The 26,261-nt window shown below is 36.4% G+C and overlaps 5 protein-coding genes across 7 annotated transcripts; 3 read left to right on the top strand and 2 right to left on the bottom strand.

Annotated features, from left to right (window-relative positions):
- Nucleotides 1-180: 180 nt before the first annotated feature.
- Nucleotides 181-1,926, top strand: LOC104763641 (uncharacterized). Its single transcript, XM_087497917.1, has 5 exons — nt 181-572; nt 675-975; nt 1,072-1,302; nt 1,392-1,741; nt 1,837-1,926. The coding sequence occupies exons 1-5, from the start codon at nt 198-200 to the stop codon at nt 1,924-1,926; spliced, it is 1,347 nt and encodes a 448-aa protein (XP_087354043.1). The 5' UTR covers nt 181-197.
- Nucleotides 1,927-9,444: 7,518 nt separating this feature from the next.
- LOC104762433 (uncharacterized) lies at nt 9,445-15,296 on the bottom strand. 2 transcript variants are annotated; one of them, XM_010485709.3, is made up of 9 exons: nt 15,083-15,296; nt 11,275-11,635; nt 10,763-10,796; nt 10,472-10,663; nt 10,292-10,381; nt 10,139-10,204; nt 9,953-10,044; nt 9,824-9,871; nt 9,445-9,715 (listed from the first exon to the last, which is right to left on the bottom strand). In XM_010485709.3, exons 1-9 carry the CDS (start codon nt 15,231-15,233, stop codon nt 9,598-9,600), a joined length of 1,152 nt encoding a protein of 383 aa, XP_010484011.2. In that variant the 5' UTR covers nt 15,234-15,296; the 3' UTR covers nt 9,445-9,597. The 2 variants fall into 2 exon arrangements, with proteins under 2 accessions (XP_010484011.2, XP_010484012.1); XM_010485710.3 differs by lacking the exon at nt 15,083-15,296 and having other exon boundaries at nt 11,275-14,685.
- Nucleotides 15,297-15,915: 619 nt separating this feature from the next.
- LOC104762432 (uncharacterized) lies at nt 15,916-17,494 on the top strand. 2 transcript variants are annotated; one of them, XM_010485707.3, is made up of 5 exons: nt 15,916-16,109; nt 16,479-16,567; nt 16,674-16,791; nt 16,896-17,048; nt 17,154-17,494. In XM_010485707.3, exons 2-5 carry the CDS (start codon nt 16,560-16,562, stop codon nt 17,352-17,354), a joined length of 480 nt encoding a protein of 159 aa, XP_010484009.2. In that variant the 5' UTR covers nt 15,916-16,109; nt 16,479-16,559; the 3' UTR covers nt 17,355-17,494. The 2 variants fall into 2 exon arrangements, with proteins under 2 accessions (XP_010484009.2, XP_010484010.2); XM_010485708.3 differs by having other exon boundaries at nt 15,948-16,113.
- A 4,116-nt stretch (nt 17,495-21,610) lies between these two features.
- On the top strand, nt 21,611-23,554 carry LOC104762430 (dof zinc finger protein DOF5.6-like). Its single transcript, XM_010485706.2, has 2 exons — nt 21,611-21,863; nt 22,252-23,554. The coding sequence occupies exons 1-2, from the start codon at nt 21,816-21,818 to the stop codon at nt 23,302-23,304; spliced, it is 1,101 nt and encodes a 366-aa protein (XP_010484008.1). The 5' UTR covers nt 21,611-21,815; the 3' UTR covers nt 23,305-23,554.
- A 116-nt stretch (nt 23,555-23,670) lies between these two features.
- LOC104762429 (GDSL esterase/lipase At5g62930) lies at nt 23,671-25,469 on the bottom strand. Its single transcript, XM_010485705.2, has 5 exons — nt 25,213-25,469; nt 24,663-24,803; nt 24,477-24,553; nt 24,203-24,367; nt 23,671-24,102 (listed from the first exon to the last, which is right to left on the bottom strand). The coding sequence occupies exons 1-5, from the start codon at nt 25,387-25,389 to the stop codon at nt 23,934-23,936; spliced, it is 729 nt and encodes a 242-aa protein (XP_010484007.1). The 5' UTR covers nt 25,390-25,469; the 3' UTR covers nt 23,671-23,933.
- Between the last annotated feature and the right edge of the window lie 792 nt (nt 25,470-26,261).

Below are 26,261 nucleotides of genomic sequence, written 5' to 3'. Positions count from 1 at the left end.
CATTCCTGTTACGGTTAGTCCAAATTTTATTGATCTCTGGAGTTTAGAGTTTAAATTTCTACTATCCTTACCCTACTTGAAGTATAGCACTGTTACGTGAACGGGTTCGGTAGTATATATACATACAAAACTACACATTTAACCTCACTTTTTGTGTTTTTTTGCTCTGTAGTGGAACAGAAAGCACAAACTCAGTCATGTATTCGGATATGGTGGAATGGCGAGGTCAAAATCCTGCTCCGGCTTCAATGATGATCATATCCAATCAGGTGCACACTGTCTTCGCTTGGGATCTGGCCCGGCTACAACAACGAACGCTATACAACCTTTTTCTGGTTTATTCAATCGAGTATGGGTTTTTGACATTCCTGAGTACTTGTAGAGAGTGGTTTTGGGAAAAATTACTATGGTACGCGGATGGTGAGAACAGAAGCCCAACACTTGTTCAGGAGAAGTGCAGTGACACGGGCGAGTTATCATCTGTCACGCTTTACTGCAAATCTTGCAACTTCGATTCCCAAAGCCCTCAAAATTTCAGGAAGCATCTCTCGAGTTATAAGCATAAACGAGAAGTACGTATCCTCTCTCTCTCTCTCTCTGCTTGTATATCAATTGTTTCATTGTCTACTACCTATTTTGAGCAACTACCTCTGTTTCCACTCTCTGTCAAGCAGGAGGCTATAGACCCTACGGAGACAGTAGTTGACTGTGTAACAGAGGAGTGGGCAAGGGACTACCCAGCGACGCCTGAATACGCGACAGCTCAAATAGCGGTGTGGTGGAACTTGTTTCAATGTCCGATCCCCAAGGGATATGATGCTCGTCGGGTCCAGCCGAGTTTAGAAGCGGCATTCAAGAATCTTGGCTACTCTGGTCCTGTCTCCATCACTGCCTTTGGCGACCTAAACCGTATCCCTGATCACCTCCTGCGAGGGCTCTCTTCCACTGGAATCAATGTTGTGCATTCCTGTTACGGTTAGTCCATTTGGCTATCCATCTTTGGAATTTAGGGCGGTTTAAAAATATTCATCGTCTATGCCTACTGATCAATACTTTCCTTTGTTGAAACAGCTAACACATGCACTGTAATTTATGAAGATATCGAGATTTGGGTAGATTCTAATCCTCCTCCGGCTACTATAATGGTCATAACGGATACTTTGGAACCAGTCGATTCAATTTGTCTTGTCAAGCTACTACAAGTGCACAAACACAAGCTTTTTCTGGCTTATTCATGTAGGCCTCTCAAAATGTGTGCCCTGCTCACTTCTGCCGAGTGGCTCTGGGAAAGCTTACTTGCAGGTGTTTGTTTGTTTGTCTGTCCTCTCATCGATCATCCAGTACTGTTTGACATAACCATTAAACTAATTACGATAATTTCTTTTCCACAGTTTCAGAGACAAGAAAACACGTTCTTGACAAGTGCAGTACAAGTGAAAGTTTTTCCACAGTTGCAGAGGCAAGAAAACACGTTCCTCACAAGTGCAGTACAAGTGAAAGTTTTTCCACTCTTTCAGAGGCAAGAAAACACCTTCGTAATTGCGGTAAAAGTGAAATTTTTTGCACAGTTTCAGAGACCAGAGTACACGTTCGTTCAATGGCAGGAAGCCACGTTTTTCACAAGTTCAGTAAAAGTGAAAGTGAATCTAACTCAGTATTTTGTTGCAAAATGTGCTTCTGTTATTACGAAAGCCTTGATGATTTCAGGACGCATCTCTCAAGTAAAGAACATACGCGACGAGTAAGTATCCCTCTCTCTGTCTCCTTGTATCATAATTTCATTGTCTAACCATTTGAGCATTAACCTGTTTAACTGTTTCCACTCTCGTCGTCAAGCAGCAGGGTCGTGTTATTGGGTATTTTCTGAAAGCAATCTCAAACAAGATAGATAATGCTCTTAAAGAGCTTATTGAAAGAGAAATCTAAAACTGAAAATACAATAGCTCATTGGAGCTTTATTCAAATGTAAAGAACAAAGAGAATGAGAGAAGCTTTAGGTTGTCTTCAAAAACAAAGTGATTGTAGATTTATATTTCATAAATGGGAAGAAGAAGAGTTGTCTCAATACAACTCTCAAGGTTACATTTCTTAGAGTCGTTACACATATATATATGAAACTTATCTCACTTGGGAAACCCTAGTTACATGGGCTTTAAGACTAGTAATGGATCATACTATTGGGCTTTGTGGCTTGCTCTAATACTCCCCCGCAAACTTGGCGTGGTGTGAAAGCAACATGACAAGTTTGAAACCGCAAATGCAATGGCTTTGACATGAGAATGCGTCGTCGAAGCAAGATTGTTGTGATGTAGATAGCAGCATCTCTTCACCATAAAACCAGTCAGTAGTGTGAGAACTTTTCAGGTTCTTTTGACCTATTATTTGTCTCACAAAGAGTTCGGGTTTTCTTTACCTCGTTTAACTCTCCTAAGCCGTCTATGAAAAAGAAGAATTCGCTTCCACAACTACTTAAATCCTACTTGCTATCTGCTTCTCATCCATTTACCAACCACAATTTGCATAAAATCAATGTCTTTCTCTTTGACATTTTAACAAACACATTGTGTGCTCTCAACAAACCAGAAAAAAATTCAGCCATAAACCCATCTGTTTGCATTCTAACTTCATGAGTTCAATCTTATAATCTAAACTAGCCAGCACAAACCACCATAGAAACGACAACCAGCAAAATTCCAAGCCTATAACTCTAAACCGTTTCTTCCCCTTTCTCAAGCTCCATGTTCTGTTTTTGCTTTAAGCTTCAACGGTTGAAGAAATCATTATCTTCTCTTAGTTGACTTCCTCTTAGCTCGTGACCTTGATGGATCCCTAGCAATAGACGAGACGATTAGAAAACGTCACTGCTGGTCTGACTTTGGAACTAGTAGAACCGGCAAACCCATGAACCGTATTGCTCTGATACCATGAAAGAATATTTGAAAGGTGTTTTATTTCTGTTTTCCCAATCGATCATCTTCTTGTTACAAGGGTCTTTCTCTTTTATAGTGATACAAAACGGCTTAACCTGGCTTAACCTAGTGTCTGGAATATTCGATTGTCTTTTCTTTCACCTATGGTCTGTGTCGCATGATTCAAGGAGCTGGAACCTGTTTTGCGTGATCAGCTCCGTGTCTTTAGTATTCCGTTTGTCTCTTGTTGCAGGTTGTGTAAGAGTCTTACTTTTATCACTTGTTGTAATTGTTGCAGGTTGTGTAAGACTCTGTTCTGTTGTTTCTGTTGTTGCAGGTTTCCGTTTATGTGACATGGGCTTGGGTGCTGATGGGTTTGAGCTGGGCTTCAATTTGTTTGAGTCTGAATGCAGAACGCTGTCGTTTGAGGCTCTGGTGTTGATACTCCCCCGCAAACTTGGAGTAGGTGGAACAACGACACCAAGTTTGGTTCGGAGATGGTCAAAGGCGTGTGGCGGAAGCGATTTTGTGAAGATATCAGCGAGCTGGTATTCAGCAGGTATGTGATTGACAATTAGATTTCCAAAAGCCACTTGCTCTCGAACATAGTGATAGTGAGTAGCAAAATGTTTGGTACGAGAATGAAAGCTTGGATTGGCGGTCAAGTAGACGGCAGAAAGATTGTCACAAAACAACTCTGGTGTGGAAAACTGAGGGACGCCAAGGCTTCTAAGCAAATTCACAAGCCAAGTGATCTCAGATGTAGCTTCAGACATGGCTCTGTATTCTGCCTCTGTCGAGCTTTTGGAGACAGTGGGTTGTTTGCGGGAAGACCATGAGATGAGGTTGTTGCCGAGAAAAGTACAAAAACCACATGTGGATCGACTGCTGCTTGGACAGCCACTGTAATCACTGTCACTGTAAGCTCTCAACTTGCAGTTTGTCTTGTTGCTGAGAGATATACCCATTGTGGTGGTGCCTCTTATGTAGCGAAGGATGCGTTTGAGGAGGTGAAAATCAGAGACAGTGGGGGCATGCATTTTTTGACACACATAGTTAACCGAGAACTGTATATCAGGTCTTGTGAGAGTCAGGTATTGAAGCTTCCCAGCAAGACTTCGGAAGTACTTCGGATTTTCAAAAAACTTGTGCTGATTTGGGGCTTTGCTTAGTTGTTGCGGTAGAGGAGTTGCAACAGGAGAACAGGTAGACATTGCTGCTGTGAGGAGAAGATCCTCAGCATACTTTTGTTGAGAAAGAAACAGACCATCAGGATGAAAATGAGCCTGAATCCCGAGAAAATAGTGCAGTGGACCCAAATCTTTCATGCGAAACTGTTTGTTGAGTTCGTCGAGAAGGCTTGTAAGGAGAGCAGAAGGGTTCCCCGTGATTACCATATCGTCAACGTACAGGAGCAGAAAGATGACATCATTGTTCTTAATGCATATGAAGAGGGAAGGATCTGGAATGCTGCAGAAGAACCCAAACTCAAGCAAGAAGCTGCTAAATTTATCAAACCAAGCTCTCGGAGCTTGTTTGAGCCCATACAGTGATTTGTGTAATAAGCAGACATGATCAGGATGATCTTTGTCAATGAAACCTGCTGGTTGTCTCATATAAACTGTCTCAGTAAGGTCTCCGTGAAGGAATGCATTTCGAACATCCATTTGTTTGAGTTCCCAGTTCAAAATAGTGGCTACATGGAGAACTGCTCGAACGGTCGGAGTACGGACCACTGGGCTATAGGTCTCGAGGTAATCGATGCCCTCTTCTTGATTATAGCCTTGTGCTACTAATCGAGCTTTAAATTTGTCGAGACTACCATCAGCATGAAGCTTGACACGAAATACCCATTTGGAGCCTAACACATGCATATCGGGTGTATGAGGAACAAGAGACCATGTACCTGTTACTTTACAGTTGCTCATTTCCTCACCCATAGCATCCGTCCATCTCTCATCTTGTAGAGCTTCAGTTACTGTTCTAGGCATCGGATAGGATACTTTATGAGAAAGAAGCGCATACCTTTGATTTGGTTTGCTGATACCTGCCTTTGAACGTGTGATCATAGGGTGAGCAGAGTCAGTTGGTTGTTCATTTGAGACTGCAGAATCTGTTGTAAATGGTTGAATTGGTGATGAGAGAATGTTGTTGCCTATAGGAACAAGGTCTAAGCTTGCCGTACACCCAGTACATTCCTCATCATCAACAACCAAAGAAACAGGGGATGCAGTTTCAACCGGAAAAACGATGTCAGAACTTGCAAGGGTATCAGAAACTGGAACCGGTATTGCAGGGTTATCAGAATCGTTTGACGAAACATGAATTTCAGCTGGAGGAAGTGGGATTGGAACCACAGAATCAGCAGTGAGCGCGGGAGTCTCATCATCACTGAAAACCGTATAAGCAGTTGCAGGCATGGTTTGAGCAGAAGACTCGACAGGAGATCCTTTGAGCCAAGCGGTATAGAGTGGTGTGGGAACAAACTTTTGTGATGAAGCATATGTGTCAGCAAAAGGGAATGAGCTTTCATCAAAGAGCACATGCCTGCTCAAGTAGACACGACCAGTGGGGGGATAAAAGCATCTGTAACCTTTGTACTTTTCTGTATAGCCAAGGAAGATGCATTTGAGAGAGCGAGGATCAAATTTATTTTGAGCATAAGAGCGGAGAGTAGGGTAACAAGCACATCCGAATGTTCGAAGAGCTGAGTACTCAGGAGCTTTACCATTTAAAACCTCAAAAGGACTTTTGTTGGTGTCAAGAGAGGTTGTTGGTAGTAGATTACAGAGGAAATTAGCAGTGAAGTAAGCCTCCACCCAATGACTCTGAGGCGTCTTGCTCTGAAATAAGAGAGTGAGTGCCATTTCAGTTAGTTGCCGATGCTTCCTTTCAGCCAAGCCGTTCTGTTCTGGTGTGTGAGGACAAGAGATATAGTGTTGAATGCCAGAATCTTGTAAGACTGTTAAAAAATTTTGACTTATGAACTCGCCTCCACCATCTGATTGGAAGGTACCAATTTTGTTTTGTAAGAGATTTTCTACTAGAAGCTTGTACTTGATGAATATGGAGCAGAAATCAGACTTTCTCTTTAGGGGATAGAACCAACAATGTCTTGAGAAATTGTCTATAAAGACTACATAGAACCTGAATCCTTGAACAGAGGAAACAGGAGAGGGACCCCAGAGATCACAGTGAACTCTCTCTAAAGGTCTAGAAGCATGAAAAACAGAGGAAGTAAATGGCAACTTTGAAATCTTCCCTAGCCGACATGACTCACACATCTTGCTGGTACTTTTATTTATCTGAATCGCCTTATTAGTAGATAAAAGTTGGAGGACTTGAGCATTAGGATGTCCTAATCTTCGATGCCAAACTTCATCAGATGTCTTAATTTGTCTCGTTGAATAGAACAGCTTGTACTTTTGATCCTCCAGCTTATAGAGACCATCATTTTCCTTTCCCTTTGTCAGAAGCTTGTAAGTTTCCTTGTCCTTAATCACAACATCATCAGAATCGAATGTAACAGCACAAGGATAATCTTTACATAACTTTGAGACTGACAATAGAGATTTCGCTATGTCAGGACAAACTAACACATCCTTTAAAGGTAGATTACCTGACGTTGATGGTAGATTAGCTGATCCGATATGAGTGATGGGAAGGAAATTACCGTCACTGGCCATCACAGTGTCGTTATCGTGATAGGGTTGAGCTTTCTGAAGTCGCTGAGTGTTATTGGTGATGTGAGCCGTTGCTCCTGAATCAGGGTACCAACCACCATCGTCAGTGACATCGGTCATGTGTAGGGCAGAGAAAGCAGCAGCTACGGGAGTAGGTTTTTGTTGATACTCTTCATCAAAGCGGAACCAACAGTCAATAGCATTGTGACCCTTTTTGTTACAAATCTGACATATTGGCAACTCACTGTTTCGAGAGGTTGTGTTGGACATGAACTGTTGGTGAAAGCCGCGTCCTCTGGTTGAGTAGTTTCCACGTCCTCTGCCTCTGTTACCACGACCCCTGTTCTGGTAGCTCGAAGATCTTGCAGTGTTGAATGCAAGGTGAGGTGATACCTCTGAGGAAGTTGAGTATCCTTGAAGACGATCATCGTAGCCAGTTAAGCGAGAGATAACATTCTCATAGGTAGGTTCAGGACTGCGATCCATGGAGTCTTCAATGACTGTGATGATTGGTTCGTACTCACGGCTTAAACCTCTCAAGGCAGCAAAGATCTTCATTTTCTCACTTACAGGGTCTCCAATAGAGGCAAGTTGGTCGCAAATGTCTTTGATACTCCTGAGATAGTCTGACATGTTGTTGTCTAGCTTCTCAGCGTTTTGCAGACGTCTTTGCAGCTCGAACAATCTAGAGGAGGAGGTCCGGTTGAAGTGAGAAATGAGAGTTTCCCATACTTCTTGAGCGGTTGTGGCTCCTACTACCATCCGCAGGACATTTTCACTCATGGATCCAAGCAACCAAGCTTTGACAACTTGGTCAGATCTTGACCAGCTCTCAAAGTCTGGATTGATGACTTCTTCAGTCTCATCATTAGCTTTGTTGCGGATAGGGATTGTCGCACGTGGTGGTTTGCAGGCGCCATTGACGAAGCCTAGTAAAGCTTGTGTTCGCAGAAAGGACTCAAATTGTGATTTCCAGATTATGTAGTTTTGCTCAGTGAGCTTGATAGTGACACAATTTGAGATGTGTAAGGAAGGAGATGAGTAGAGATCCATGAATCCATCCATGGCTCTGATACCATGAAAGCAATCTCAAACAAGATAGATAATGCTCTTAAAGAGCTTATTGAAAGAGAAATCTAAAACTGAAAATACAATAGCTCATTGGAGCTTTATTCAAATGTAAAGAACAAAGAGAATGAGAGAAGCTTTAGGTTGTCTTCAAAAACAAAGTGATTGTAGATTTATATTTCATAAATGGGAAGAAGAAGAGTTGTCTCAATACAACTCTCAAGGTTACATTTCTTAGAGTCATTACACATATATATATGAAACTTATCTCACTTGGGAAACCCTAGTTACATGGGCTTTAAGACTAGTAATGGATCATACTATTGGGCTTTGTGGCTTGCTCTAATATTTTCAACCTAGGGAGAAGGTTCATTCGGCCGAGTACGATCCACAGGCTTGGCGAGAAGCAAGTTTTTCTTAATGTTAACTGAAGATTTGTTGCTAAAAGGCCCTAAAACAGTAATTGAAAGAAGAAAGTGTGCTTCTTGATTCAGTCGTAGAGACAGAGAGTAACGAAAGAAAGAAAAAAAGTCCCATGTTTCCAAAAGCTCATGTTTCATTCATATACAATGTTGTAGGTACACGAGATGAGACGTAAGCTGAAGAAGCAAACTAAGTCAGTCGAGTACGATCGAGGGCATTGGCTCCGACAGGCAAGTTTTTCTTAGTGAAAACTAAATATTTTCAACAGATAGATGCGATTTTCTCATAAAACAGTTGGTGGTCCCCAAATGTGAAATAGAAAGCATGAAAGTGGTCTACTGACTCTGTTTTGTTGCTACAAAGGCCCTAAAACATTGAGAAAAAAGAAAGTGTGCTTCTAGATTCAGCAGTAGGGACTGGGATAAATAAATAAATAAATCAAAGTCTCATATTTAACCAAATGCTCATGTTTCATTATTTGATATACAATGTTGTAGGAAGAACGTAGGAGGAAAGCATTCCGGACGATTTTTCCTCTTCGTTTACGTCTTACTAATCGTGGACGTAGTAGACCTCGACCAAAATCTCAAACCTGCAAGAAAGAGTAATGTTTATAGACATATATAGTAATTTTAAATTAAACCTGAAAGTCTCATGTTTTCACTTTTCCAAATGCTCATGTTTCATGATCGACGAAAATCTCAAACCTACAAGAAAGAGTAGTGAAATTGTTACCAAGTTGTCAATGTCATCACTATGACTATGAGTCCTGGAAGGCTGGAAGCTGTAATTTTTCGTTTGTAGTCTTTTTTTTTTTCTTTTTTTTTGTTTTGTTAAAGTAGTCTTTATGTTTCAAATTGAAGCACTATTGTATTTTTCAAACCTCCAAGAAAGAGTAATGTTTATATATATTAGTACTTTTAAATTAAACGTTGTTTTTCAAATTTACTGAATATTATATGCCATAATTAATAGTAACTGTTTAGTACCTAGTAGTATGTGTTGAGTGCAATTAAATTATCTAAATCATTGGGGCTAAAATCAATATACTGCATACAAGTTACTTGCGACGGCTTCAAGCTTTCTGTTACTGAAGTGTTCTTTATTTAAAACCACAGAACATCAGCCTAACTTTTGCTGTACAACAATGATCAAGTCCATTGAGTCATCAGGCTTTTCTTCAATACAGTTTTAATTCTGAAAAGTTTCTGTCATGGAATTTGCATTTGATGGGGGAGGTAGGCTCATCAGGTATAGAGGTCCTAGAGGAATTGAATTGAATAAACCGAAGTCTGTTCTGATGCAATTTCGATGCACATTATTCATTTTATTCTCCTTATAAATTAAACAGCTAAATAAAATTACTGCAAAGAATTAATTATATTTATAAGCATGAGTTTTGTTGCTCCACACTTTTTTTTTCATTCTGTATCTTTCAAAAATCATTCTTTCTACTTGAAAAAAAAAAACTTCCAATCGAATGCTTTTGCTTGCTCTTGCGTTGCAAGCTACTACTACCGAGGACTCTGGTAAGATTCAGGAAACCATCTTTGTAATAGCCGATGTTTTAGCTTCACCAACAAGGCAAAGGCTCCGTAGCATGGCAAATGCATCACTGCAACTGAGAAATACCTGTAAAAAAAAATGCCCCATTATTTAAATGTCATCAGCCCTAAAATTTTCCAATGAAACAAATTAAGGAGGCATTAAAAAACATTATTATAAAAGCTTTCAAGTTACCATAGTGGAGCATAGTGTGATGCCAAGTCCAGGAATGGGTAAGGCCACCTGTTAATAAACAATACTGTCAAAGTTAAGAACCATTACTGTAAAGAAACTAATCAGTAGAATTTGTATGACATTATTTACCATATATGGACTAGAGAGTGGAGGGCCCATTGAAAGATAACATAAGCTATTGTCCAGAAGAAGAAGTAAGCAATTCTGAAGCATGGAAAGCTCTGTAATTATGAAAATTCAAAAAATCAAATAAGGATCAATCAGAGATTATGCATATCAAATACATATTTCATTTATTAGAATCTGAGATATTACCAGAGAATTCAGTGCAGCATCACCAAGCAAGAAAATGGCATTTAGAGAGTGCATGTTGATCACCAGCTGCAGTATTAATCATATATAAACTGATCAACAAATGCTTTTTATATAATGAGTCAATAATTCTATGTAGCTTATTAAGTTACTTACAACGTTGAGGCTATAATCATGGATCTCAAGGAAAGGAACAATGATGAACCAGAAGACACAGTCAGTGAGCAAAACTGCACCTGCATTCATCTGTTTTAAGCGAGATATCCCAAATTAAGAACTCATAAAAACTCGATAGAATTGTGTCGCATGATTAAGAATTTTTGATCTTGATGATACCTGAAAGATTATTTGGAAAACATATCCCCAAAAACCAGCTGGATTACTAGAGTATTGGCTCTGTTGAATAGTATTATCAGCTCCTTTGGATCTTGCTCTCTCTGAGTCTATGGCTTCAATGCTATCTACTCTGTCACCAGCTGCTCTTTTGTTGTATTGGTAACATCCGTGGAGCGAAAGAAGCGATCCTAGCTGTTCAAAGATATCAGATTATAATGTAAGAAACTTGATCAATGCCACAAACAAGGCTAATAATAAGCAAAGTAATCAGGTTTTGAGACAGAACATTACTCCAAAATAGAGAGTGATCAGAGCAAAAGTCCACCTGCAAATCAAAACAATAAACACCAGGAAAAACCGATTAGAGACAATTACATAGACATTGGTTTAGTATCTATACTATCTATTGTCTAGAGAACGGATTCAAGACAGTTGCTACCCTCAATCATAATCAAGAATATAATGTACATTATTGCTCCTATATATATGCTTGTGAAGCTGCAAAATCTTAAACTAAGAACGTGACAATCTGACTCTTAATCAAGAAAATCACATTCTTGTATCAATGCTATGCTTGTGAACCTGCAGAATCTTTAAGTTCCCTGATAAAAATTCAAGAAAGTTTCGATTTGTTTCCTAAAACCCACCCAAAAACTTAATCAAGAATGTCACATTCTTTACTTCTATGTTTGTGAACCTACAAAATCTTTAGCCAACCACAAAACGATTCAAGAAAAGTATCGATTTTTTTTTTCTCTCCTAAAAAGACTCAAAAGAAATCTAATGAGAGAGAGAGAGCTTACTGTGTGTAGTAGAAGAAGATGGTCGGTCCATCGACAAGGCCAATAACAATCAACATAATAAGAAGAACGAAGAAGGCAACGACTCGAAAAGCAAGAAGCCAAGCTGGATGAATATTACGAAGACAAGGCCTCCAAGTCTCGTCTTCATATACATTCCCCGACCACTCTTTCTCTCCTCCGTCGACGTCACCGTCACCGCTACGTTTCCGGCGATAGCCTTCGTATTTGAATATAAGAAAAGCAGTGATCACAGTCGCTATAGCCATCCATACACAGCAGATCATTACCCTCCAATTAAACCAGTAGCTTGATTCAGTTGTGTTCGCCGCTGTTGTTGATGGATGCCAAGCATCTTTTAACTCTGTATACGAAGATGGAGATAACAGTGACGAAGATGATGATGATGAAGCCATTATGATAAAGTTTCAGTCTTTGGGGGTTCAATCTTTGAAGAAAGAAAACAGAGTAGAGAGAAGAAACGAAAAAACAGAGTAAAGACGGTGTGGTTTTAATTTTATTAGGAGGATTCAATAATATGTGAGAATAAAATTAGGAAAGCATTTATAAAAAAAACAAAAACGAAAGGTTTAGGGAATTTGAAATCTTGAGTGGGGTGATTTTAGATACGTGATGAAGCAAAGGGAGAGAGATTCGAAGCTTTAAACCATGTGTTCTTCTTGCGCATAAAGAAGAAGGAACCATATAGACAATATATATATATATCTGATCAGATTTTTTTATTAAAAATATATATGTAAATAATTAAATAAATGGAAAAGGAGAAAGAAAGTGAATAAAGATGAAGAAGAGGGAGCTGAATTCGAAGCCAAGAAAATAAATTATCCTTGCAAAAAAAATGTAAAAAGCCTGTGACTGTGTAAGAGAGGACACGATTCTTTGCTTCTTTGCTTTAGGAAAGACAAGTATTTTTAGTTAACATATTTCATCATATTATATCGAGAAAGAGAGAGAGAGAGAGAGAGAGAGAGAGAGAGAGAGAGAGAGAGAGAGAGAGAGAGAGAGATAAGTAATCAAATGTTCATATTTAATAACTATAAATAAATAAATAATGGTGTTAAAAACATGCATGAATAATGTAGCATAATTTTCACTACTGAATTTTTTACAGTTAGAAGTTGAAAAATCCCACGTATATTTAAAAAAAGAGTAATGGATTCGAGGCAATCGGGTGAGGATTTATGTCTTGAAAGGAAGATATGTGTTTTAAATTTTCTTTTTGGCATATACTCAAATTTGATGCATTGATACATGAGAATAGATATTATACACGTAGACGTGGATAAGTGGTTGAATACTGTATTATTTTATAGATGATCAAAGGATAGAGAGAATCTATAAAGATGTGAATAAAATATTAAGGCATCTCTATGTGGAGTCTCAATCTTTTTGCAAATACCCACTGAGACGTATGCATTGTTTATGCGTGGTTTCTCTTTCACTATAATGCTACGTATATACATATAGACACATACATGGATATACGTATAAATTGGGAGATTCCATGTGGGGGAGGAGTACATAAATCAGAATTGGTTTGTGTTTAGTTAGGTTATATGGTTCCACCACTCAAAAAGGGAATAAATATAGTTAATAATGTAATCCAAGCAAAAAAGAAAAATAATTATGTGCAAAGGAAATGTTTGGGAGCTTTCTAAAGATAATGTGAACCGTTGGATTTTGAAAGATACTGACGTGTCAATGACAAATGAGAAAATTATACTATGAAGGAACAGCTTTTGTTGTGGCCTATTAATATATGCAAATTAAAAAAATGTAATGATAGGTTGCTTTTGGTCAAAGGCAGAGACTGCGTGAAAGAATGGGACCAACCAAACCCAAACCGACGACTTTAAAGAGGTTCCAGAGATTACATGCAAAGACCACAGTCTGTGGGGTCCTTCTCTCATTCTTCTTCTGAGTTTTCGAAGATATTAAATGCTTTGTACATTCTAAAAAACCTCTATATATATGTTCGAGAAGAGAACAAATGTTTTCGAGTTTGAATCTTCGATGGTAAGCTAGCTCGTGAAACTAGTTGGATCACGTGGTGTACATAGACGAGGAACAATTGAAGTAAATGTGGCTAGTGTATGTAGCGTGATTACTACTATAGTTGTCGCGAAATAAACACAAGAGTCATCATAATGTTGAAATGTGAATCAGAGAACAGAACGGATTGTTCTATTATTTGTTTGGGATATGTGTGTTTTTTTTTGTTGTTGAATTAAGTCGGTAGCTATATGCCTATTTCTGGTGGGGTTTTGCTTGTTTTTAGATTTTCTTGTCGATGATAATGCATGGCTTGTTGCATACGATAAAAATATTCATTCATAAGAAGAAAACAAAGTACGATTTATATTAACAAAATATTCTTAATGGGCCATAATCATAAGGAATGCTTATTGGTAAATCCAAAGAAACAAGAAAACAAAATCTTTGTAATATTAAATACATAAACCAAAACATACGATACTAGTGGACCAACGTGGGGAAATGCTTATTGGTAATTCCAAAAGATTTTGATGCCTAATGTTGTAAGACTTTTGTCTCTTGTCATTACAACAGCCAATGCTATTTACGCATATATTTTCTTTTAAAGGAAATCAATAGACCTTTAAAATGAGATAATATAATGACTATTACATTCACCAAATACTGTATGGGTGTATCATACATCATCGAGTCAATTAATCAAATCTTTTTGCCCCTGTTTAAAATCTAACAAATTAGCGGCTTTCATGGCTTTGTTAAAGAAAACTTTTTTTTCTCAAATTGAGTTGTAACCATTAGCGAAGGACAAGAATAGAAGGGAAAAAAACGAAGTGTTTTTGTCCTCAAAATTATTTGTGAGTTGTGAAGGAACAAATTCTGTCGGCAGTCTTTTTTATTTCGTCATTTTTGTATTTTTCTTACATTTGTCATTAAAGTTAAAAAGACTCATATACTCATAATCTCAACTTAGAAATGTTAATATGTAATTAAATTTTCCTTTTAACTCCAAAAGGAGTTTCCAAATTAGAATCTAGACTTGGATTTGTTTGTGTAACAATAGATATTTTGAGAGAAAATTGGCCAAAAAGAAAATGTAACTAGTATGGTTCAAAAAAAAAAAATGTAACTAGTAGTGCTAAAACAAAAGAAAAAGAAAAAAGAAAGAAACTAGATAAATTTGTCTATATCTAAAATTTGAAATTTTATTGTCATCGTATGTAACAGGTGAGGCTACAGGTCGGTCACGTAGGTTAAGAAGAGGATTCATGTGTGACAGAGAGACAGCTGTTACAAACGAAGCAAAAAGAGCGTGCAAGAGAAGACAGACAGCGACGCGTCTTGGCCGCTAAGTAAACGCGTTTGCAACAAAACTGCTGTTCTCTTCACGTTACTACTACTAAACTAACATTCCATTTTTCAATTCGACAACACACACTTCTTAGATTTTTTTTCATCTATTGTTTTAATGAACAAACTCACAAGGTTCACTTCAGAATCACAATGTGAATTTTAAATAATATAATACTGTATACATTATTTTCTTTATTTTTATCCCACCGTATAAATCCTATGAAGTAAAAGTAAACACAGAACGTTTGTTTTTCATTTATCTATCTCAATAAATGTGTGTAGTTGCAGTGATAAATAAGACTTAAAACATAATTAGAGATATTTCTAAATTGCATTGAGAATAATAACATTCAGGAGACTGATTAGAAAAAAGCTCATTCGTACGTGGTTCCACGAGAGCAAATGTACTAACTAAGAAATTTACAAAAGGGAAAGAGATTGGTACCTGTCATGGATTCACAAATTGCTTGCAATAGAGGAAAAAAGGAAAGAAACACCCAAAGAAAAAGAAAGAAAAAAAAATGTTGGAACAAGCGAAATAGATGATGTTTATATAACAAACCAAAAAAAAAATTGAAATGTGTAAGAAAATACATATATGTAATATTGTAATTTGAGATTTAATAGAGAGGGTGGAAAGCATGAGGAGCTTTAAAGGCAATGAGAGGAGCCTTGCCAAATTGGGGTTTTACGAAAGGCAGTTAGTTAGCTTAGCTTGCATGTTTCAAGTGCTTTGTTTCTCCAAAGCAAGAATCATGTGTCCTAATTCCTTCAATTTGCTTAAAATCACATAAAAACCATTTTTTTTTTTAAGAAAACGAACCGTTTAGGTTTAATCGAGACGCCGCATACAATATAGAAAAATCTATTTTCTCAAAAATCTAAATAGACTCTTCTTTAAAAAAATTTGGGGGCAATGTAAATTTTTCTAATAATAAATTTCCAAAAATTAAAAATGTAAATTTATGATTAAAATCATTTAATTCATCTTAGTTATTTTTTAGGTTACTTCTTAAAAAGATTGTGTGTATAGTTTACGTGTGAAGTATTTTTAAAAACTATTTTTAATTTTTTCGAAAATTATAACATTTTTAAATTTCTAATGCACGATCGAAGCGTTTGCATAGATTAATTTAAATATAAATGTAATCTATTGTGACAGTTTACCCCCAAAAAAAAAAGAATCTATTGGGACATGTATTTGGGTTTAAAGCCCACGAAGCTGAAGAGACAGGCCGTGGAAGCAATAACATATACAAATGTTCTTATGGCATAAACAGGCCCAGCATAAGTTTTTTTTTTTGGTTTGTTTGGACTAGGGTTTTCGACGACGCCGTTTAAGATACTGATTAGTCTCCAAGAGCAGATCCGACGCGACCGAAACCAAACCACCGTGTAAGTCTCCATCTCCGCCTGAATCATACATACCTCGAAGAAGGAGCTTCTCGAATCCTTTCCGTCAAAGAAGACAAGTAAGTATGTTACTTATTCCATTGAAAACAAAGTCATTATGTTTGATCGAATCGAATACTTTTTTTATAATTTCGTGATTCTTCCAATCAATACTATCGCAATTTAAGAGTTCTTCCTCTGCGTTGTCTCTCTGTTAATTGGGTTTCGAAGGGTTTCACTTTAAGCTTTGGTTCCATAGGGTGCTAACATACTGTAAACGTGATTGAATTTGAAGGTTCTAAGTTAGTAAACTGATTCTGTAAACGTGATTGAAGTTTTTGTAAGATGTTCCCAATGAACATTGATTTGTGAACGTGACACAACTGATTTTGGGAGCAACACTCCACTTTGTTTCTTGATGTTGATGTTCCCATTGAATTTTATTTCAGGAGCACAACCTCTCTTTTATCTTCTTCTCCTCTCTGAATTTGGAGCTTCTGGGTGGTTAACGTCTCTGCTCAGCATAAGAGATGAAAGTGTATGTTCTTATTTTTCTCTTTTGGTATCTCATAATGATGATGTATGTGCTTGATTCCTTATTGGGTTTTGTATTAAAAAAAATTTGTGTGTGTGGGTGTTGGCAGAGTTAAGGCAAATGCAGGAGCACTTACCAATTTCGAGGTGCTTGACTTCCTAAACTCAAGAGGTGCATCAAAAGATACTACTAGAGTTATAACTCCAATTGCTAGATCAGAATACAAGGTAAAGGTTCTTCTTGCCTTCCTTTTCTGGTCTGATTTTGGCCTTAGAAGTAAGACTTAGTAGTGCTTTTGCTAATATAATTCGAACTATCTTTCTTTTTATAGGTCTATGATTATTTGTTGGAGACTGCTGCTTCCACTCAAACACGAGAGAGCGTTAACAAATTCGCAGATAAGTGCAAAGATTTCAAAGTCGCCAAAGCTGAGATTCTCAACATCATCAATCTCCGGCCTTCTTCTATTGTCGAATTGGATCCGGTTTGTGTTTTTTTTCCTTGTTCTTGTTTCTGATGTCATGAACAATATCTACCATTGCATTTAATAGTTTTATTTTTCTTGTATATAAACATATCTCTCTTGTAGATCATAGAGAAGGCCCCCGAGGGACAGGAAGACCGAGTAATCGACACAGATGGGATATTAGAGCTTGTGAAGGATTTGCTACCGCCTCTGCCTACTACTGAAACTGAAACCCCTAACGCTAATGACGAAGAAGAAACAGACAACGGTGAACACCCGAACGCTACTGCCGAAGAAGAAACAGACAACGGTGAACACTCGTAGCATGCAAATGAAGTTTTAAAATATATATTTTTAAGTAATCTAGCTTCAAAAGAAACTGAAATTGTACTAAACTAGGTTGAGTTAGAGATGATTTAATTTTGGTTTCATATTCTATCGTAATCAAAATCCGTAAAACTAAATTGTGCACCATGTAGAGATTAGGTCCATTACTTTCGTGATTTCACAAAAACATTGAGGTACGACCCACTAAAGTAGAGAGGAATATATTCTACAATTATACTAAGAAAAAAAAAAAAAGGGAATATAAGACCTTATTTAATATACTTTTCTTGTCGAATATTATTTCAAATTTTCCTTGGATAAGCATAAGGTTGACATCTTGACATATAACAAAATAGGTATCTCAATTCTCAACCTTTTTGAAAGCATATGTAATCCATTCCATTTTCACGGATAATTTCAGCGAGGGTATAGAAATATTCAAAATTCGTATACATATGGTTGAGTTGGACTAGTATATACTTAGACATAATCAGAATTTTCGTATATTAGACACGTACGTATTCGGATCATGGTGTTGATGAACATTTATGAAGAAATACATGGTTTCAATAAAATGTGAATATAATACTATTTTGTTGGTTTGTGATCTTGATTAGACATGGGTTCGGTTCATTAATGTGATGGTTCACTGGTCATGATCTCATCACTGTAAATGAATACTTTTGTAGTATTGTACGTGTTTGATCAGTTACGTTGGTTTGGCTTAAGAATCAAGTTGATAGTAAGTTAGAATACTCGTTAATTTTTTATATGATTCTACTGCCTTCCTTAATTAGTACTTAAGAAATTGTAAATTCCTTAAGAATACTCGTTTTACTAATTACTAGTACTCCATTTGCCTAACGTTAGTATATTACTAGTTACTCTATTTTTTTCAAATGTTACATTGTATATCAACATCATATGTTATCGTTAAGACTCATAATTTCATGATGATATGATGATGCAACGAACAAATAACGAGCGATGCAATGGAACAAAAGATACGCGGGCGGGATAGATATACTTTTGTTATCTTTGAAAAGTGGGTCTCACCAGCTAAATTGTGGAGATATATATATAAATGTGCCAAAGAAATTGTCTTCGTCACGCTTAGCTTATCTTGTGTGATTTATTCTCTCTTCGCACCATTCTCGATGCCCTTTTATTCCTCTTTCCTTTCTTTTTAGTATTATTAGTTTATAGTTTTGTTCTGTTATTTACAAAAAATCATGTGAACCAACTATGAAGTATTCTCCCTAGATCCTTACAATCTTCAGTTTCCCACTTGTCTCATATGGTTACGAAGCTTTCTCTTTAAAGTTATTTATATTTTCGGATCACTTAATTTTTTTACAAATTGTATGATACGATTAGATGATTACAATATGTAATGTCATCAAAAACGTATTCTATAATAATCGTGAGTGAATGTAGTAACTATGTCGGTCTAATGAAGTTTGTTGTATTTGAGTTAATCTACTACCTAGGTCTGAGCTTTGTTCACGGTATTTTGACAAAAGTGGTTTTTTTTTTTTTTTTTTTTTTTTTTTTTTTTTTTTTTTTTTTTTTTATCGTGATCTTTAAATCATCAGTAAAGAATTTAAATCGAACGTCATCTATACTGCGTTCTTACATAGCCTTGGTCGTCCTTCACTTATCAATATTTTAGTTATAGTTCATAGTCCATAGTCCATACTCCATAGCATGTGTCGCAATACAATGGCAGGTGCCTCCGGCGGAAATTCCATTTGAAATCCCACCATCATCAACCCACCAAATATTTAATTAGTCATAATATTTTTTTCTCTTTTTGACGACCAATCCTAAAATATATTGTATTATTGTCTGTAGGGTGAAAATATAAGTACGCTTCATGACGATCTAGAATCTAGAAAATATATGAGAGATTTGAGAATATGCATTTTGTAATGTGTAATTTGCGACAAGACAATACACCAAAACAGGTTTTTCCATTTTTCTTAAATATCAAAAGACTGTTGTACATTCAAAAAACATGAAAACCTAACTCTCTTATGTATCGTTTTATTGTTTAGTTTGGCAAACTTCTTATTATCTTGTATTTTCTCTTTTATTTGTTCTTATTGAAATGTTGTGATCGCAAGGGCTAATCTATATGTATCCCACCACAAAATATACGATCTCAAACTCGCTTTGATTTCATAATTAACCTGTTTCTAAACCGAACTATCCTAGATACACTCAATGTTGATACTTGATAGTCTGGCAAAGTCTAATTTGAAGTTTGAGCTTACAAGGTTATTCTTTATCCCTCGAAGCTGGCCAAAAAAAAAAACCTCTTTTCTTCAATAATCAGTCAAGGAAAATACTTTCCTAACAAGATTAATTAATGTGCATCGTCGTCAACCACATTTAACATTTTTCAAGATAGTATTTTATATTTTAATTAGTAAACTTTGAAAAGAAAAACAAATTCATAACTTCAGACTATTTTTATAATCCTACCGTCGGGTAAAATCCCCTATTATTTTTAATTTACAAACGTAATGCTTACTCCATCTAAATGAACATGGCTGCCAAAAGAATCAAAAATCAAAATCAACATGACGATTTAACACACACAAAATAAAAGATCGACATAATTGATATGTTTTCGTTTCTTTATTCGAATTTTGAATGTGAAATTATGTTTACAAGATTATCTATTTTCGTGTAATAGAACAGCCACATATATTATATTAGTTCCGATTTGTATCTGAAAGAAAAACAAAAAAAACACTTAAACTTAAAAAAAAGAGAAGATGATTACAGATAATAAACTATATATACACTAAAAATCTAAAAAGGAAAAATCTGTTTATCGAAAAGCACTGTTCTCAAACTTTTGTCTCTTTTTTATCATCGGATTAAACTCTTTAACTTTTATTTCGAAATCCAATAATAAGAAAATATTCCCTTTAGTCTCATACAAATTGATGTTTTGAGATAATTTTTATCTCACAAAGATTGATGTTTTATAAACATCAAAAAATAAATATTAAAAATATTTTAAAAGTTTGAATTGTTATTGATTTAAAATAATAATATTTCTTTAATTAAAAAAAATATATTTAAATTAAATAATTATTGTTTTTTTAAAATATGTAAAAACTTTTAAATATAGACAGAATATCAAAAGTGGTTTTAACTCTTTGAATAATTTACTAATGATTCAGGGAAGTCAGAAAAAACCAAAAACTTTGAATCATATTATAAAACAACACATGTAAGAAAAGTGACATGTGGCAAGAGAATAGATACTTTGCTTGAGAGGAGCGAGCGAGTGGAACCCATCCCATTACTAGTCCAGTAGTCCCAGTAGTGTCCCACCATAAGTTCTCAAACTCTCAATCCCTTCTTCTGTCCTTCTTTATCGTAAGTCTCAAAACACAGACAAAACTTACGATAAAGATATTATTCTCTCTCACTTTTGTCTCTGTTGTGTGACGATCAAGCCGCTATTTCTAAACCCATCCGACGGCTCACCTTGTTTGTTTAGGTCCCATGGCTTTAATCTAAACCGTTGGATTTGATAAAGATGATTTGGTCAAGTTGACGTAGACCCACCCTAAGAGTGTGGGTCCGAGGATTTTGGAACCACCGACGCTTTCTTTTTCCTCATCCTCCGCCACATCCGTATCTATACACTTATAGAGACATTTATTAATAAATACCAAATCACTCGAAATCAAAGTTTTTAACTTTTATCATGATCACACCAAAGTGAGGCCGTATTAACTTTTCAAAAATCTAAATTTTGAATAAAAACAAATCTTTGTACCTCGAAACAGAACATATTGATTAAATAATATCTACATATCATGAAATTAAAGAAATAGTAAAAATACACAGATACTGAGAAATTACTCACCGTACCCTATATTATTTCTAAAAATAGAAAATTCAAAGGAAGCTCCATAGTTCTCGTTTTGGTGTCCATATATTAATATTAAACTTCTCAATAAATGTAAACCAAACTAATAATTATATCCAGAATTTATATATATTACATTGTCGCTTTTAAACAAGATCACCTGAGTTATCCAAGATCAAAATCAATAATTAAATTTCAGAGAGATACATTAAGCATTTTTTTTTGAAATAATATTTCATTGATATGATACGAGTTATAGTAATATTTTAAAATAGAATTAAACTTGGAAAAAAAAATAAAGTAAAAAACAAATAAGTGTGAACTAATAATAACTTAAGTAAGCAGTAGAAGTAGCTTTGAGTGGAGACAGCAATCCCGAGGAGAAGAAGGGTCCTCTTCTCGCTTCCTTCTTATTCACATCCCAACCCCCAAACTCTTCCTTGCCTTCTCATCTCATTTCTCTTCTCCTCCTTCTCCCTCTCTCTCTCTCTCTTTATTTTGTTCAACGACTTCTCTTAAAAGTCTCACTCTCCCCCAAACTAAACAAGCAAACAAAACACAAAATGGGTCTCACTTCTCTTCAAGTTTGCATGGATTCTGACTGGCTTCAGGTACTTTCCCTCAGACCTCCATTGTTTTCGTATATATTGTCTCTTTTTCCAAATGAAGATATATAGGACTTCAACCATTTCAAGCTAAAATCTGTTAACTACAAAGATAAAAATGACAAATACTATGGAAGATCTGTTTGTGTTTTATACGTACTTATTAAAAAATTTGAACATATTTGGGCTATTTTATTAAATATGTGAATTATTATATTTTTAATGAATTTGTTTTGTCACATGTAAGTACAAATGCAAAAGCATATATCAGGATTGGTACAATTTATCTTATTCATCTTGAACCATCGTTTTTGTCGTGCATTATCATACAACTTCGATTATATATATAGGGAAATTCCACATTTTGATAAGGTTCTGTGCATTGTGATGTTAGGAAGCTGAGTCATCAGGAGGAAGCATGTTAGACTCCTCGACGAATTCTCCATCAGCAGCCGACATACTCGCTGCTTGCAGCACTAGACCACAAGCCTCGGCCGTGGCTGTAGCTGCCGCGGCTCTGATGGACGGCGGAAGGAGGTTGCGTCCACCTCATGACCATCCTCAAAAGTGTCCTCGTTGCGAGTCAACACACACTAAGTTCTGTTACTACAATAACTATAGCCTCGCTCAGCCTCGTTACTTCTGCAAGACTTGTCGCCGTTACTGGACCAAAGGCGGCACTCTAAGGAATATTCCAGTTGGTGGTGGATGCCGGAAAAACAAGAAACCATCTTCCCCTAATTCCTCCTCCTCCACTTCTTCCGGAAAAAAGCCATCCAACATCGTTGCCACTAATACCACTGATCTTATGGCTTTAGCACAGACTTACCAAAATTCACCTCTAGGATTTTCACATTTTGGTGGAATGATGGGGTCTTACTCAACTCCGGAGCACAGTAACGTTGGTTTCTTGGAGAGCAAGTATGGGGGTTTAGTTCCGCAGAGCCCTAGACCTATTGATTTCCTCGACAGTAAGTTTGATCTCATGGGAGTGAATAATGACAACCTGGTCATGGTTGATCATGGAAGTAACAGAGATTATCATCATCATCATCATCACATGGGTCTGCATCACGGGTTAGGTCTTAATAACAACAATGGTGGATTTAATGGGATATCTCCGGGAAGCAATGGAAATGGTGGTGGTCTCATGGATATTTCGGCATGCCAAAGACTTATGCTATCTAGTTATGATCACCAACATTATAACCATCAAGAAGATCATCAAAGGGTGACAACAATAACGGATGTGAAGCCAAATCCGAAGTTGTTATCGCTTGATTGGCAGCAAGATCAATGCTACTCCAATGGTGGTGGTAACGGAGGCGTAGGAAAATCTGACGGTGGTGGCTACGGTGGAGGTGGCTATATCAACGGTTTAGGTTCATCGTGGAACGGTTTGATGAATGGTTATGGATCCTCCACTAAAACAAACTCCTTGGTTTGATAAATTAATCAGAAACGTTTTTCTCTTGTCGTCAGTAATGAGTAGTAGTAGTAGTGGTAGAGAAGCAATTAAATTTATGTACCGGTTTGTTTGCTTAGACAGTCGTACTTAGTTACTTTCGTAACTATCATCGCTAATTACGAGAGTAATCTTGATTAGAGTATTCCGAGAGATATATCGGTTTGTATGTGTTCGTGTGGTTGAGGTGTAATGCTACTTTATATATACTATTTGCCCATTTTACCTTTAATAACTTAGCTTCATACGACATCAAATTAATTACCAAACAAGTTAACATATATTCTTATTGTCATCAACTAGTAGAGAAGCAATCAAATTATATGACTGTGAAATGAATATTTAGCATTATAAAGAAGATAAGAAATTTTTAGATTGGAATATATCGTAAGAAGACATTTAAAGATAGAAAGATACTGCAGGCACATAAGTGTTCCACAACATATACTAAGTACATCATAAGTTCATTACTCTTGAAAAAGATCTCTAGTGATGCAGTTTTTAGGTATTTATTAACATCGAGAGTTTTCCAAATCTCAAGATTGGAATGTGTTCATGAATTTAAATCAAAAGATCAACCTGTTCATGAATTTGGGGATGATCGATTTATCTTATAAGCAGCGCTCTTCGAAAGCTTTCGACGGGTTTTCACCATCGATATGCGAATGATGAGGGAAATCGAGCGGCATTTCTTCAGGAGAGAGCCAAGCTTCTCTAAAAACTCTCGAGACTTCCTCAAAAACTACTCCATTGCCTTCAGGCGTGAGATGCAATCCATCACTGCTTATAGCCAACAACATTGAACAGCAAAAAAGATTCATTCAGGAGATGAGTGTTTTTGAAAACAAACAACATTTTGGGGTCAGATTTAGACACAGACCTTAGGTACTTTTTCTGCCAATCATTGGTTTCCTGCATCTTAGACCATAAGTTGACACATCGCAGACCGAGTTCCTCGGCTAATGCGACACAATGTCGTGCGTAGATTCCCGTTGTTTCGTTCGTCCTCTCAGGCTCTTTCATAGCTTTCTCACCATATAATGATCTGATGTAATTACACAATCACTGCCTCGTTTATAAGATGTATCGGACTACAAATGTTTTGAGAAACAAAAAAAAATGCATCGAAGATAATGATCAAAAGGAAGCCTTACTCTGCATAACTTTGACGACCAGCTTCATCAATTGGTGGTGGAGTTATAAGCACAATTAGCATTGTAGGTGAACATTTCTACAAAACAGAGTCATTAATGCTTCAGAACCATTCACATAAGGAAGACATTGTCAAGAAAAGACAATGCAAGTGAGAGAGGATCATAGAAGGCATATAAAAAAGAAACCTTCAAATGCTGAACGATTCTTCTGACATTATCTTTATACTCTTCCACCGGCACATGTTGCCTATCACTGGTTCTTCCTTTAAGAGCTGCATCGTTTGCACCAAAGAATATAGTCGTAGCAACCGGAGGAGACGAAGATCCCTAAGCAAAGAGAGTAGAAAACACACTGAGATATAGGCACAGACCAAAACAACTCCACTGACAAAGAAGAGTTCTCATCATCTCAAATCTAAATATTATCATACTTGAACCAGTTCTTTCATTTCAGAGAACACTGATCATCCATGAAAATGTCATCAACCAACACATCCTAAACTTATATCAAAACATTCAGAACTGAATCCAGACTAGTACTAAGCAAAATAAACTGTTGTGCCATGTACTTAGAGAAACACATGATCCAGAGGTACTCAAAGTCATAATCACAAATTCACAATCACTACAGCAGATCTTGAAGAAATCAATCCAATGACTACCAAATTCGAGAGTAGATAGATGCAATCTCAATTCAACATTGTAGACTCGAGATAGAGAGAGAAAGAGTACTGACGAGAGGGAAAATGTGATGAAGCAAGAAGAGAGCCCATCGGGTGTTGTAGCCGCCGTAGCCGCGAACCAAAACATCAGCCTTGCGAGAGTAAGCGTCGGTAAGAGCAGATCCCCAACCGCCGGATCTGAAAGACTGCGCCGTTATCGAATCGCCGAACAGAACTATCTCCGGCCTCATCTCTGTCTCCCTCCGGTTTACTCATTAAACCGGAGATTATTAGAAATACCAGTCGCTTCTGGGCCGATCCATATGGACTGGGCCTGATTAAAGAGAGGGGGGGTAATATAAGAAGCAAAATTTGCAAAAATAACCTTAAAATATATATATATATATATATATATATTAAGGAACTAACCATAATTTAAAAAAAAACAAAACAAAAAAAAAACCTAAAAAAACTAAAAATCACTCTTTATATATGATCATGTTATGTTTTTCCAGGTTAATCTATGCATATTTTACAAGCGCCACATCATAACTAAATTGTAAATAACTCATTCACCAACGTTTGTAACCATTTTTATATCTATACGCATGGTGATTGCTAAAACATATCCGCCCAATAGAGCATCATTGACAGATTGCTTCAATGATCTCCTTCTTATGTTGCTTGTCGAGACAACGGAAGTTAGGACAACGCAAGCAAAGAGGTAAGCCGCAATCTTCTTTTGTGTAGTTGTTATGTCATCCATCACTGCGAGAAGATTGATAACACAAACTAGTCTGAATATGCTGGTGTTTATTAGTATGTTCTCATCCATTCTATTAAGTTGATCATCTTCCATTCTGGAAAAGATAAGGTTATTATCGTTAAAAGACGGACTAAACCACAAGCACAAAACGTGTAATGTTATTGAATGCAGAACACAAAACAGGAAAAGACTGTATTATATACTAAATTAACAAATTTTCAAACATTAATAAACTAAACCAAAAATCAAACTAGAATCTCAATTAGTATGAGTTTGATTATAAATACTAAAATAAATTGGTTTATAAACATAACCCCGCACGTATAATACTAATTATATACTAGATTATATACTAAA

Source organism: Camelina sativa, chromosome 18 (assembly GCF_030686135.1).
Source record: "Camelina sativa cultivar CO46 ecotype springtype chromosome 18, ASM3068613v1".
Taxonomy (NCBI): Eukaryota; Viridiplantae; Streptophyta; class Magnoliopsida; order Brassicales; family Brassicaceae; genus Camelina; species Camelina sativa.
This window is presented reverse-complemented; position numbering and strand designations above follow the sequence as displayed.